The sequence below is a fragment of the Eutrema salsugineum genome, unplaced genomic scaffold (genome assembly GCF_000478725.1).
Source record: "Eutrema salsugineum unplaced genomic scaffold, Eutsalg1_0 scaffold_7, whole genome shotgun sequence".
NCBI classification, from domain to species: Eukaryota; Viridiplantae; Streptophyta; class Magnoliopsida; order Brassicales; family Brassicaceae; genus Eutrema; species Eutrema salsugineum.
Genome location: NW_006256486.1, coordinates 3,132,859 through 3,147,839, shown reverse-complemented (window position 1 = coordinate 3,147,839; position 14,981 = coordinate 3,132,859). Strand labels below are relative to the sequence as shown.

At 37.9% G+C, this 14,981-nt stretch overlaps 2 protein-coding genes across 2 annotated transcripts; both read left to right on the top strand.

Annotated features, from left to right (window-relative positions):
* Positions 1–1,133: 1,133 nt before the first annotated feature.
* On the top strand, positions 1,134–4,632 carry LOC112082917. The gene is made up of 3 exons (XM_024150631.1): positions 1,134–2,630; positions 2,679–3,656; positions 3,778–4,632. Exons 1-3 carry the CDS (start codon positions 1,134–1,136, stop codon positions 4,630–4,632), a joined length of 3,330 nt encoding a protein of 1,109 aa, XP_024006399.1.
* A 2,999-nt stretch (positions 4,633–7,631) lies between these two features.
* Positions 7,632–8,666, top strand: LOC18011074 (pathogenesis-related leaf protein 6). Its single transcript, XM_006393121.1, has 2 exons — positions 7,632–7,968; positions 8,518–8,666. The coding sequence occupies exons 1-2, from the start codon at positions 7,632–7,634 to the stop codon at positions 8,664–8,666; spliced, it is 486 nt and encodes a 161-aa protein (XP_006393183.1).
* Positions 8,667–14,981: the final 6,315 nt, after the last annotated feature.

Below are 14,981 nucleotides of genomic sequence, written 5' to 3'. Positions count from 1 at the left end.
TTTCCGAATGAGGTTTTAACGAGGTTAATACACACCTATCTCACGACCATGGATCGATTCGCGGCCAAGTATAACGGTCAAGGAAACTCAAAAGTCTAGCGAGAGGACGCGAAGGGTCATCCGGAAATCCAATCATTATTCAACGTATCTTTAGATTCATTTAGTTTCATTTAATGTCTTTTAATTCACTGTGTATGACCGATGGTCTCCTTTAGCCTCTATATAAAAAGCATCGATGTACTCAGAATAATCATCACTTATCTTTTATAAAATCTCTCTTTTGAGTTTTCTCTTTTGTTCTTCAAGAACTTTGTCGATATTTTGGTGGTTAGCCATTGATCGATTTTCGGTTTATCAAGTAGTTTCATCCTGCTTGACGCAGCCTTCGATTCCAAAGTGTGAGAGAGAGTTGTAGTCATATTTGGGGCTTAGGGAATTTCGAGACTTATCTCACACCCTAACATCCGATATCGCAATCCTTAATCAACTTTGTCCATCCCCTCATTTTCAAACCTTTTCTTTTGGAATTGGGCCTAAGGATTTTCGAGCTCTTGCTCACGCCTTAGCATCTCTTTCACGAACCGGTTTGAATTCAAGGCCTATCAACCTCAACCGAGCCAAGTGTGTGACAATTCTAGGACGGTCTTCTATCAAGTGGTATCAGAGCCACGCACTTGTGAATCGGTACTATCTTTCTTTTCTTTTAGAATTCTATCTTTTCTCATCTTTCTCTTGTAAATCGATCATTTAAAAAAAAAAAAAAGGAAGTTCAAATGTCAAAAAAGAAAGAAGTCCAAAAGTTAAAAAAAAAAAAAAACGATCAGAATTCTTTTCTTCCTATCTATTTTTCTTATCTCTTAAAACGTCTAACTTGCTTGATTCACCGATTCGATTGAGGCTTAAGTCGATTTGTCGATTTAGTTTGCTTAGAACCGGAGAGAAACTCTAGTGTGTTGTGAGGTCATTAAGAGAGTGAGTGAACAAAGAGGGAAAACACTTGTGAGGAATTTGATTACTAACGTGTTTGTTTAATTTTTGCGAGGTACTTGTATGTCATCCGATTTCTCTTTGGACGATTGTGAGTTCTATACATTCCGAGACGACAATCACGTTCGTTGGTACACCCCAGAGAGATGGAAGCCAAGCTTAATCAGATCACCGAGATGATGGAGCGCATGAGCCAACGAATGGAGCGACTTGAAGGTCAGCCGAGGCCAGCAGAAGTAAACGATCAAAACCGTGAGGAACCTATACACATCCGCCGAGATCGGAACCAGGAACCTGAGATCGACAACCCTTTCTACGACAACAACCATTCATCTGGTAGTAGCCGAGTGAGACCGCGAGGCAACCGAATGTTTCGTGGCCGAGCTGGAGGAATCCGAGACCGAGGAAATGCCATGCCCGCGAGAAACCCAAACGACCGTTATGAAGGAGGACGGCCACAGCAGCGTTACGAAGCCGAACCGGCCAGAGGCCGAAACGACAACAACCTCGGAGGAATGAAGCTCCGGATCCCAGCGTTCTATGGCAAGAGCGACCCGGACGCCTTCCTGGAATGGGAAAAGAAGGTAGACATCATCTTTGGATGTCAAGATCTTCCAGAGAGGAAGAAGATAAACCTAGCTGCTTCAGAGTTCAACGGCTACGCGATCGATTGGTGGGATCAGATCGTGATCAGTAGAAGAAGAAACGGAGAACGGCCTGTTGAAACCTGGGAAGAGATGGCTACTTTAATGAGGCAACGGTTCGTGCCCGCGCATTATCAACGCGAGCTGCACACCAAGCTCAGATGTCTTACTCAAGGAACCAAGTCTGTGGAAGACTATCACCAAGAGATGGAGAGGCTTATGATCAAAGCCGATGTCTTTGAACCTGATGACGCAACGATGGCGAGATTCTTGAGCGGTCTAAACCGAGACCTTCAAGACCGAATGGAACTTCAGGAGTACCAGGACATGTACGAGATGTTACACAAAGCAATCCTCTTGGAACAGCAACTCAGGCGCAAGGGAACCAATCGATTCACTACCGGATCCAGTTCGCGACCGACCTACCGAGAAGACAAGGCTGTCTATCCAACGCGGCCGAAGTCCGAAGTCAAGCCCGGTCAAAGCACCGACCTCAAAGGCAAAGCCGAGGTAACCTCAGCCCGGACTCGGGATATTGAATGTTTTAAGTGCCGAGGCAAGGGTGACTATGCGAAAAAATGTCCAAACCAGAGAGCCATGATCCTTCTAGGCACTGGCGAGGTCGTGTCCGAAGCCGAAAGTGAAGCCGAGCCAAAATATGATGAGGAGCCTGAAGAAGAGTATGCGGCTGGAGGAGAGCTATTGGTAGCACGGCGAGTGCTAGTGTCACAAGAGCCGGTCCAAGAAGAGGATAAAAGGAAAAATCTTTTCCACACACGATGTATAGTCATGGGGAAGACCTGCAGCATGGTCATAGATGGAGAGAGTTGCACGAATGTGGCGAGCCAGAGTATGGTGGAGAAGCTCGGGATGCAAACCATCAAGCATCCGCATCCGTACAATCTCAGATGGCTTAATAACCAAAGGCAACTCAAAGTCACCAAGCAAGTCACCGTGCCATTTAAGATCGGACGATATGAAGATGAAGTGTTGTGTGACGTCTTACCTATGGAGGCCGGACATATTCTGTTAGGACGGCTATGACAGTTCGACCGGAAAACAGTCCCCGACGGGTTCACCAACAAACATTCGTTTGAACACCAAGGACGTAAGGTCGTGCTGGCGCCTCTATCCCTACACGAGGTCTACCGGGATCAAATCCAACTGGAAAGGAGTAGCAAAGGAAAAACTACCGTGAGTGATTCCCTAAACACCTCCACTAAAAATGAGAGTGAAACACTGAGTGAGCCACCACAAAAAGCCTTAAACACTCAACCCGTGAGAAGAGAGACTCTTTTTGTGAGGCCGAGAGAGATAAAACAGGCTGTGCTTGAGAGACAACCTTTCATTCTTCTTATGTTCAAAACCGCTTTGGCTAGCACGTCTAACTCCGAGCCGGAACTTCCGAGCAGGATTTCTTGGGTTTTGCAGGAATATGCGGACGTATTTCCCGAAGACAATCCAGGCGGACTACCACCGATCCGAGGTATTGAGCACCAGCTCGACCTCGTCCCTGGAGCGTCCTTACCTAACCGACCTGCGTACCGCACCAATCCGACAGAAACCAAGGAGCTCCAACGCCAGGTCGATGAGTTAATGGCCAAGGGCTACATCCACAAAAGTCTAAGTCCTTGTGCCGTGCCCGTGCTCTTGGTGCCAAAGAAGGATAGAACCTGGCGAATGTGTGTTGATTGCCGAGCTATCAACAACACTACGGTAAAGTATCGCCACCCAATCCATCGTCTTGATGACATGCTAGATGAACTCTATGGGTCTAGTGTGTTCACAAAGATAGATTTAAAGAGTGGTTACCATCAGATCCGAATGAAAGAAGGAGATGAGTGGAAGACCGCGTTCAAAACCAGACATGGTTTGTATGAATGGCTGGTCATGCCATTTGGCCTAACTATCGCACCTAGTACCTTTATGCGATTAATGAATCATGTGCTTAGGTCGTTCATAAGCGTTTTTGTAGTGGTCTACTTCGACGACATCCTGATATACAGTAAGAGTCTAGAAGAGCATGTGAATCATTTAAACACAAGTGCTAGAAGTCCTTAGGAAGGAACGTTTTTTTGGAAACTTTAGGAAGTGTTCTTTTTGTACGGATAACGTAGTGTTTCTAAGCTTTGTTGTCAGTTCACAGGGAATACAGGTGGACGAGGAGAAGATCAAGGCTATCCGAGACTGGCCAAGCCCCAAGACGGTTGGAGAAATTCGCAGCTTCCACGGTCTAGCCGGGTTCTATCGACGGTTTGTCCGAGACTTCAGTACGATTGCAGCCCCTCTCACCGAGGTCATCAAAAAGGATGTTGGATTTAAATGGGAACGAGCTCAGGAGGAAGCGTTCAATACCCTCAAGCACCGGCTTACACACGCACCCTTACTCTCTCTGCCTGATTTTCTCAAGACCTTTGAGATCGAGTGTGATGCATCCGGAGTGGGAATTGGAGCCGTGCTCATGCAGGAGAAGCGACCTATCGCTTACTTTAGCAAAAATCTTGGAGGAGCAACGCTTAACTACCCGACCTACGACAAGGAGCTCTCTGCTTTGGTCCGAGCTCTCCAGACTTGGAAACACTACTTGTGGCCCAAGGAGTTTGTTATCCATACAGATCACCAGTCCTTGAAGCATCTCAAAGGACAACAGAATCTGAACAAGCGACATGCGAGATGGGTTGAGTTCATCGAGACCTTCCCTTATGTGATTCAGTACAAGCAAGGAAAGGAGAATGTTGTGGCGGACGCGCTATCCCGACGTTATGCCCTGATCTCGACGCTTGATGCCAAGATACTTGGATTTGAGATGATGAAAGAAGCCTACGCAACCGACCTGGATTTCCAAGAAGTTTATCACGCCAGTTCCAAGTTTGCCTATGGAAAATATTACCAGAGTGATGGGTACTTGTTTTATGAGCATAAATTGTGTATACCTAACACTTCTATGCGTGACTTGATTGTCAGGGAGGCACACAGGAGAGGCTTGATGAGACATTTCTGAGTTCTTAAGACGCTAAGTGTGGTCCAAGACCATTTTTACTGGCCGCACCTCAGGAAGGATGTGGAGTGAATATGTCAAAGGTGCACGGTTTGCAAACTAGCCAAAGGTCGTAGCCAGGGCGCCGGAATGTACACTCCATTACCCATGTCTACCGAGTCGTGGACAGACATCTCCATGGACTTCGTCCTCGGGTTACCTAGGACCCGCCGAGGTAAGGACTCTATCTTTGTTATAGTAGATAGGTTCTCTAAGATGGCACACTTTGTTCCTTGCCACAAAACCGATGATGCTTCCAACATAGCCGATCTGTTCTTTAGGGAAATTGTTCATTTACATGGAGTTCCTAGAACCATAGTGTCAGATCGGGACACTAAATTCCTTAGTTACTTTTGGAAGACGCTGTGGGCTAAGCTAGGAACTAAATTGTGCTTTTCCACCACTTGTGACCCTCAGACCGACGGTCAAACCGAAGTGGTCAATAGGACCTTGTCAGCTCTCTTGAGATCGGTCATTAAAAAGAACCTTAGGACTTGGTAGGAATGTTTACCTCATGTTGAGTTCGCTTATAACCGAGCTGTTCATTCTACAACTTTGTTTTCACCATTTCAGTTAGTGTATGGTTTTAATCCTCTTACACCTTTGGATCTAACCCCTTTACCAATGGCTGAGCGTGAGAACATGGATGGGAAAAAGAAAGCCGATCTGGTGAAGAAGATGCATGAAAAGGCAAGGCAAAACATCGAAAGAAAGACGGAGCAATTCCAGAAGTACGCCAATAAAGGAAAGACCAAAAAGATGTTTGAGCCCGGAGACCAAGTGTGGATCTACCTAAGGAAAGAGAGGTTTCCGGAAGAGAGAAAGTCTAAATTGAAGCCAAGAGTGGACGGACCATTCACTATCCTAGAGCGGATCAACGACAACTCTTACAAGATCGACCTCCAAGGTAAGTACTCAGTTAGCTCAAGTTTCAATATTGCTGATATCATTCCTTTTTACGCAGATGAAGCCGACTTGAGGACAAGTCCTTTTCAAGAGGGAGGGAGGGGATGATAGAATCATGGAACCGATGGGAGCTCAGGATGAGGAACAGATCGAGGCTCAGCCCGGAACACAAGACCAAGTGGCCGAGCTAAGCGAAGTCGAGGTTCAGGACGGAGTACAAGACCAAGGAGCCGACCAGAACGACGTCCTGGCCATGCCAACTGGACCGATGACCAGGTCGCGTACCAAGACCAAGGAGCCGACCAGAACGACGTCCTGGCCATGCGAAGTCGAGGTTCAGGACGGGGTACAAGACCAAGGAGCCGACCAGAACGACGTCCTGGCCATGCCAACTGGACCGATGACCAGGTCGCGTACCAAAAAGCTCACGGGAGCAATCCAGCAAGTTCTCACCGAGCTAAGGAACCAAGGCCGAGCTGACGACTTAACACCCGTTCACAAAGTCATGACCGTTCTCATGTACTCTGATCCGAACTGACCTGGTTGGGGTGTTGTGTTAATACTCTTTTTCCTTACATTCGGTTTTATCCCACTGGGTTTTCCGAATGGGGTTTTAACGAGGTTAATACACACCCATCTCACGACCATGGATCGATTCGCGGCCAAGTATAACGGTCAAGGAAACTCAAAAGTCTAGCGAGAGGACGGGAAGGGTCATCCGGAAATCCAATCCTTATTCAACGTATCTTTAGATTCATTTAGTTTCATTTAATGTCTTTTAATTCTCTGTGTATGACCGATGGTCTCCTTTAGCCTCTATATAAAGGCATCGATGTACTCAGAATAATCATCACTTATCTGTTATAAAATTTTTCTTTTGAGTTTTCTCTTTTGTTCTTCAAGAACTTTGTCGATATTTTAGTGGTTAGCTATTGATCGATTTTCGGTTTATCAAATAGTTTCATCCTGCTTGACGCAGCCTTCGATTCCAAAGTGAGAGAGAGAGTTGTAGTCATATTTGGGGCTTAGGGAATTTTGGGACTTATCTCACACCCTAACATCCGATATCGCAATCCTTAATCAACTTTGTCCATCCCCTCGTTTTCAAACCTTTTCTTTTGGAATTGGGCCTAAGGATTTTCGAGCTCTTGCTCACGCTTTAGCATCTCTTTCACGAACCGGTTTGAATTCAAGGACTATCAACCTCAACCGAGCCAAATATGTGACAATTCTAGGACGGTCTTCTATCACACAATATCGCCTCTGATATGTCACAAATATGCGTCCAATATTTTTTTTTTCAAAATATCATCACAATAACTCTATAGTTTTGTAGTGTGTTATGGCTATAATTAAGCGAAAATTACAAAAATATAGTGAGAAAGAGACGTGATCCTACAAAACATTTTTGGGATTATTACTGTTATAAGTAAAAATGTTTACGAACAAAAAGTGATGATACGCTACAGTTAGAAGTGAATAAGTACGAAGATGAAAAGATTCGAGTTTCCAAAATAATTTCTAAGATTATTGATTCATTAATTTGAAATTTAGTACAACAGTTGATATATACCGATTAAATCAACGATATACAAATTCAAATACACATCAATATATACATCATTAATCGTTATAGTGAATGATGAAGAAGTAGATTTACACTATGCTTTTGATATAAAAACTTGCTCGCTAACAAGAAAGTTTGTAAGAAAGTTTTGTTCACAAACTTAATTTGCTTATCATTATTCTGCGTACTATTTTGCTTATGTGATTTCTTGTTTCGAGACCAACTAAATCTATAGCTTAAGATTGCTTAATAGTGATAAAGTCTGTGAAGTCACTTTTTGGTCATTTTACTTCACCAAATTTCTTCAAAATAAATTAAATCTTTAAAAAGTAAAGTCAGTTCCCCAATGTCAAAGTTTCCCAAAATCACTAGCTGACCTTAAGCATATGATGCCTATATAAATGAGACCAAATCATATACTTCTCATACTTACAACAAAAACAATATATATCAAAAATACAACCATAACACTAATTTAAAAAATACGATAATGAACACTTTCAAAACCCTAGTACTCCTAATCATTGCGGCTAGCTTTCTGGTTATTGCATCCAACGCTCAAAACACTGCACAAGACTACCTTAACACTCACAACACTGCCCGTTCGCAAGTTGGAGTAGCGAACGTCGTATGGGATGCAACGGTCGCAACCTACGCACAAAATTATGCAAACGCTAGAAAATCAGACTGCAACCTCGTGCACTCGAGCGGACCATATGGAGAAAACCTAGCCAAGGGAAGCAGTAGCACGTTCTCGGGCATATCAGCCGTGAATCTTTGGATTAACGAGAAACCTTACTACAACTACACTACCAATTCTTGCACAGGTATTTAACTTCTTACACAAACTATCCATATCGTACTATTCATTTTAACCTGGAAGAAATACTAAATATTATAAAAGTTTCTACTAATCTAGCTTTTGTTGAAGTAACGTTTAATCATTTACCTTATGGTTAAATTCCAATGTTTACAGATTATACAATACATGTATTTTTATTTTCTTTAACACATTACAAATATTGATTTTGTAGTAATATATAAGAACTAATAATTTAAACAAAACAAAATTGTAATAAAAGTTGATGATTTTATCATTCTTACAGAGTTACAGATTGTAAAAAACCAAAACGTAAAAGGATGTGTTCCTTTCCATGTTTGTTATGCCTTTGCTTTTATAATTTCCGGAAAAAATGTTACTAACTTTTTTAGAATAATATCGTTAAATTTGAAGATAATCACAACAATGTAACGACGTATAATAGCAAACCCATTTACTAGCAAAAATAAAAAATAAGAGCAAACGCAAAAAACAAGTGGGTGTAAGTGATTAATTAGTATATATATTAATGCTTTGTGGAACTTGAACACTACAGGTGGGAAACAATGCTTGCATTACACGCAAGTGGTGTGGAGAGACTCGGTGAAAATAGGGTGTGCTAGGGTTCAATGCACCAATGGTTGGTGGTTCGTGACTTGTAACTATGACGCACCCGGCAATTACATCGGAGAGTACCCTTACTGATCCTGAACAATATAAAATTAACATAAAATATAATATAAATAAAAATAATTATGAAAAGACGTGAGAAAATTATAAATTAATCTAATTTAAGTTACTGTTTCTTAATGAAATCTCATTTAATCTGGATATGTAATAATTTATGATTTTTTACATGAAGTGGTTGTAACGTTTGCCTTCTTTTACAATTAATCAAATGTTTTTTTTTGTTCTGTTAATGTAGCCAGAAAAGATGGTTATACTCATAAAACGTTATTAATTTCTTTTCTATATACACGCGAGTTTTTTCCGTTGGTCTAAATAAGACATGCTAGGCCTGAAAAAAATAACCGGGTCAAATATCCAAACCGGAACTAAACTGAAATAGAGATACTGAATCCGAACCGAAATCTATAAAAATATCCGATAGGTTCTAATCCTTTTTACTCAAAATATTCGGAACCGATTAATGTTGAACCGAAACCGAACCGAATATCCGAATGCCCAAACCTAAAACAAGAAGCTTCTCATTGATTTGCTAGTTCAGCATTGTAGCTCCTTTCCTTTCTTCTTTCAACTCAATTAAAAATCAGACAAAATCAAAAAGCGTTGAATATTAATTAACTTAATTACCTTTTTTTTGGATAACCAGGAAGGTCTAAATCGAATCCGTAATCTTTCTAGGTTCAGACCAACCGTTAAATTTTTTTATTCGTACCCACTGCCACTCGATTCTCGATCTTGTGACCATTTGGATTAACGTATAGTACCTTTTAAATCGAGTTATAGACCTACCTTTTTATGCATCTCTTACACACCACATGAAAGAGTTGGATCTTGAGAAGAAATCACATTCCTTGATTCATCACATCTCTTCTTCATTGGACAGTTATGATATGAGTTGATAGTCTCGATTATAAATCAAATTTTGAATTAGTGCAAAAAAGAAAAAATCAATTGAAAATCTCTAACCCACTGGGTTAAAATTTCAAATCTCGATTTCTTTTTCCGGTTTCATCGTCATTGTCAATAAAAAACAATCCTAACTAGTTTCATTTCCACTAGAATAGATTTCGCATAATACTGCCGAAAAAACAACTTAAAATTTTTAAATTGATTATCCACATAATTAATCTGTATAATTAGATTATAGATTAAAATATAGTTGATATTTTATGAGTCACACAATTAAAAATTGATTTAGATATATCACAAATCTGATAAACAATTTCTCTAAATAAATATTAAAGTTCAAAAACATAATTTCCATTACATAATAGTTTCTGTTTGTTTTTTTACTTACTACTTTTTCTATTTATTAATTTTCATTTAGATATATATTTTTTAAAATAAATAATTAAGAATAAAAAATTTATATTTTTACATTAGCACATAAAATTAACAGTGAACAATTTTTATAATTGCCAAGCCGTTATTTGTATCTTGTTCAGCTTCTCCTTCTCTGGCCAGCTTCGTTCGTTTCATGGTTCCAGAATTATAGTACGGTAGCAATTTCAGATTGATTGTTTACCGTTGGGATTATCACCGGATTTTGAAGTTGTTGTTCTATTTTTTATGTCCGAGAATTTGTTTTTTTGAATTCGCAGTCTGAAGCAGTGAAGAAGATCCTTACAGAAGAGGAACTTGAGCGGATCACACCTCCTTAGAAATCCTTTCTGATGCCAAGTCTCATCTTGTGACGTGTACTTATATGCATTCTCATTACGGTTTGATTTGAGCACAACAATTATCGATAGATATCAAAACTCAAAAAAATCCACAACAAAAGTTACTCTCTTGTGTCACAATTTGGTGGAATTTGAATCAATTTAGAGCAAGGGAGAAGGAGAGAAACCATTCGACAACACTGGAAACATGAACGGCCCAAGTGGGTAAAGACAAGGTAGTAGCCGGCTCGCTTAGCTCCACCGCCACAATAGCACTAGTCTTAACCAATATAGAGAGACTAATCTTAACCAATTTAGAATTAACCAACACCAATTCAAAACAAGGTAGATTCTCTCTGATTCACTCTTAACCATATCAACAATCGCTAACAAGGTGGATTCTCTCTTATGCATCGAAACAAAAACAGATCCCAAATGCATGTTAATTTCAAGGCTTTGATTTAGAGAAACTTATTGTGGCGGGAGTATCATAGAAGACGGTAGAGGTCTGGACGACGGTTCCTCAGACGATGGGAGAGGAGTCACCGCCGGAGAGGAATCAGGGAAAATTGCTCGAATGACCTTATTGGTTGAGGAAAATGCGGTAATCACCTCGTTATAATGAGATTAGTTTATTCAATTTTTATTTAATACAAAAACATGGTGGATAAATATTTTATTCTTCCATCTTTTAGAAATTACGACAACCAGTATCAAATCGGGTCGAATTGAATCCGAGTTGAATTTTTTTGGATCTAACCTCAGAATCTCAGCCTAAAACTACATAACTCCTCTATTTACTCTATTTACACCCAATTTTCTTCCTTTTTGCTTTTACAGTCACATTTTAAAAAAAAAATTCAAACGAAGGAGAGAGAGTAAGTTTTGAAATTCAAACGACGAAGAAGACAACTAGATAAAGCTAAGGGATACAAGCAGTCAATTCATCAACTTCTTGCATTTCTAAACTTTTGAATTTAAATAATATTTTCATAATAGCACAAATGATAAACGAATATCTTATTTTATTTTAACATAATCAATTGATCTAAAGTATCAAATATTCAATATTGATAAATATTTATATCATATAATTATATGATGTAGCAAGTTATAATTATGCATTTATAATTACAGTCTTATATGAATTACTTTGTGATATTAAAAAATAATTTGAAATAATTAAATGAATAGGTTAGCCAATTGTTGAAGTTGAAGTCCTTGATTGAATCCTCAAAAATAATAGAGAAACCAGATATCGTTGGAAAAGAAGAAAGGAAAAGAAGAAAGGATGAAGAAGAAGTTTTGTGTCGCGAAAGAAAGAATCAGAGAAGAAGAAGAAAGTCAAAGGGAAAGAATAGTGAAAGAAAGAAGTTGGGCTTCTCATGTTAGTCAAGTGGGCCTGCGAAGTTGTACAAGCCCAAACAAATAAAGGAGGAGGAGTGTGTGTATGTGTTGAGATGATTAAGTCTATAAGTTAGAGCAGTTAGAGCAGTTAAAGTTGTTGTAATAATTAAGTAAGGTTGCTTGTACAACTAGTCTAGTACTAGAGGTGTGGCATAGAAGAAGTGGTTAAGTCTAGAGTCCAAGTGAGTTCAAGTATCAAATAGTATAAGTGTATGTGTTGTGTTTTTGTAAGAAAAGTATCGATTGATCCATATATGAAAATGTAGTCTTTAAAAGTTTTCTCTCTAAGTTTCTTTTGTTTTCACTTAGAAAAATCCAAACAACAAACAAAGAGTGAAAGAGAGAACTAGAGAGATTGAGAGTGTGTGAGAGAGAAAAGAGAAACAAAAGAGAATGAGAGAAAGAGAGAATGTGAGAATGTCAACACCAATTCATAAATATATAGATTGTCTATGTGTAAATCTAAATTTACATAATAACAAAGTTCATAATTAATATTAGATCAATATCAACTTAATTAACTCATACTTTTATTCTATTAATATACAAATCTATACTATTCAAAGTTAAAAAATGATAACAAAATTCTTGATTTAAAAAAGAAAAATAACAAAAATAAATTTTATTAAAAAAATTATATTAGAAATAAAAATTAAAAATTCCCGTGCGGACGCACGGGGTTAGAATCTAGTTTAGGAATTACGACTCAACCAGTATCAAATCGGGTCGAATTGAATCCGAGTTGAATTTTTTTGGATCTAACCTCAGAATCTCAGCCTAAAACTACATAACTCCTCTATTTACCCTATTTACACCCAATTTTCTTCCTTTTTGTTTTTACAGTCACATTTTCTAAAAAAATTCAAACGAAGGAGAGAGAGTAAGTTTTGAAATTCAAACGACGAAGAGGACAACTAGGTAAAGCTAAGGGATACAAGCAGTCGATTCATCAACTTCTTGGCTAGGTAAGTCTTAATTTTGTGCCGATTACTTCTTTTTCACTGAGATTGATAATTGCATGTCGGTTATATCTTTTGTAGGGACATAGGATGGCTCGGACAAAGCGACCAAATGTTGAATTGCGAGATGAAATTATCAAAGAAGAACAGAATCATGAAGAAGTAGAACAGAATCAGGAAGAAGTAGAACATAATCAGAATGAAGAGGAATCTGACGATGGTTTTATTCAAAGGAGTCGAGAAGGAGACAGAACCCGAAGGGGTTACTGGTGGACAGAAGGAGACAGAACCAGAAGGGGTAGCTGGTGGACAGAAGTAGACAGAAATATGTGCTGATACTTCAGAGAAGAAAATCGAAGGCATTGCTGATGGAGAGAAGGAGAAACCCAAGAGGATCAGGCGAAGGTGTGGTTATACAACTAGTCATCAAGTTGATTTCGACGCTGGCTCATCTTAACAGGTTATAAAGAGGAAACACCAAGTAGTGAAATCAAAATACAAGTCATCACCTTACACTGAGGGGAAGTAGAAGGATGTGAAGAAGGAGAAGAAGGAGAAGAAACCAAAGACTGGGTAATACCCGTGGGTGCACTTGTTTGTTTTTTTTCTTATGGTGGTACTTGGATTCGTACATTTGGTATCACTATGTATAACTTTTTATGTTGTGGTGTTTTATTTCGTAAAACTGGTAATACTATTAATCAAGTTTCAGCATTTGATTTCGTAGTACTGGTAATCCTAGATATAACAGTTCTTCTTTGAAACCATTAAAACATTTAGTACAACATATTCATAAAGCTAAAAATCAAAACTAACAAGCAAATATTGAATTATGTAATCAAAATTATAATTAAAAAAAAAAACTAAAATTAAGACAAGGTGATAGTATGGTATATTAAAGTTCTTCTTTAAAACCATTAAAACATTTAGTACAACATATCCATAAAGCCAAAAATCAAAAACTAACAAGCAAATCTTCAAATAATTAAAAATATTTTATTTTTTAAAAAATCTAAAGTCATGAGTGAAAAAATAGCATATTATATCAAAGCTCTTCTATAAAACCATTAAAAATTTTGTACAGCATATCCATAAAGCCTAAAATTAAAACTAACAAGCAAATATTTAATTATGTAATTAAAATATTTTAAGGAAAATTAAAATTAAAATTAAAATTATATTTTAGGGTTTGAGAGGGAAGAAATGGTCCGGACATCGATTTCGCAAAATGAGAAGAGAGGGAAGGGAATGAATAAAGTGGTCCAAAAAAGTAGAGAGACTCAGCAAAACACATGCATCGTTTTTTAGCACACGTGTGCCCCTTTTCTTTAGTGAGAGTCGCCAAAATTATTCTTAGTATTTCTGAAAGATTTTAGTTATACCAACTTTCAAATAGTAGTACTTTTTGGTGTTTTCAAATTTAATTAGTATTACCTAATAAAAAAAATTAGTATTACAGATGATTTTAGTTAATAAGAGTATGCTTCCTAAGATTCTATGCATTAATATTAAGTAAAACTTATTTTATGTGTATTTTAGTTCATAAAGTGGCTAATATAAACAAAGTGATCATAAAAGTATATGGTGTTTGTTGTGAAAATCTTATAATAATAAAACCGTTATGTTATAAATTTTATTTGAGTTCATAAAATATATTTTAAATATATTTTAATTACTTAAGGTGCTATAATTTTTGTTTTTTCATCATTATTTAGATTTACTTAAATTTTATTTTTCATAAGTTAACAACTTCAATCAGTAATACCAGTTTTACTTTATTGTGTTGGTTATACCAGTATTATCAGTTATATCGCAGTAGTTAAAAATATACTAGTATTCATTATTGTCTAAAAGAGATACACATAGTTATACCAAGTAGTGTACTAGCTGTCCCAAGATGCAAATTAACATAAAACAACATGAGAGTTAGCCACTGCTTCCAGGATCACCCAATTAAGCCTTCAAGTACACCACCTCTTTTTTTCTTCTTCGAGGTTCTCCAACCGACGAGAAAGATTTGTTCTTTTTCTTCCTTTTTTTTGGTATATGGAGGAGGTATGAGAGTAATAGCTTTCACATCATCGGGAACATTCCATGCGGAAAAATAAGGTACTAGATAAATTGTCCTGTAATATGCCAATGACCATTGTTCCATGAAATAATATCTGGAGCATATTCAAACAAATATTCAAATAATCAAAATTATTATAAAAAAACTAAAGGTATGAGTGCAAAACTAGCATATTATATCAAAGTTCTTCTATAAAACTATTAAAAAAATTTAGTACAACATATCCATAAAGCCA

Excerpts from the sequence above, each read along its gene's own strand:
- LOC112082917 (XM_024150631.1), top strand. The coding sequence starts at position 1,134 with ATGGAAGCCAAGCTTAATCAGATCACCGAGATGATGGAGCGCATGAGC. Across the intron at positions 2,631-2,678 it reads AAGATGAAGTGTTGTGTGAC|TTCGACCGGAAAACAGTCCC; the intron begins GTCTTACCTATG and ends CGGCTATGACAG. Across the intron at positions 3,657-3,777 it reads GTAAGAGTCTAGAAGAGCAT|GGAATACAGGTGGACGAGGA; the intron begins GTGAATCATTTA and ends GTCAGTTCACAG.
- LOC18011074 (XM_006393121.1), top strand. The coding sequence starts at position 7,632 with ATGAACACTTTCAAAACCCTAGTACTCCTAATCATTGCGGCTAGCTTT. Across the intron at positions 7,969-8,517 it reads CACTACCAATTCTTGCACAG|GTGGGAAACAATGCTTGCAT; the intron begins GTATTTAACTTC and ends TGAACACTACAG.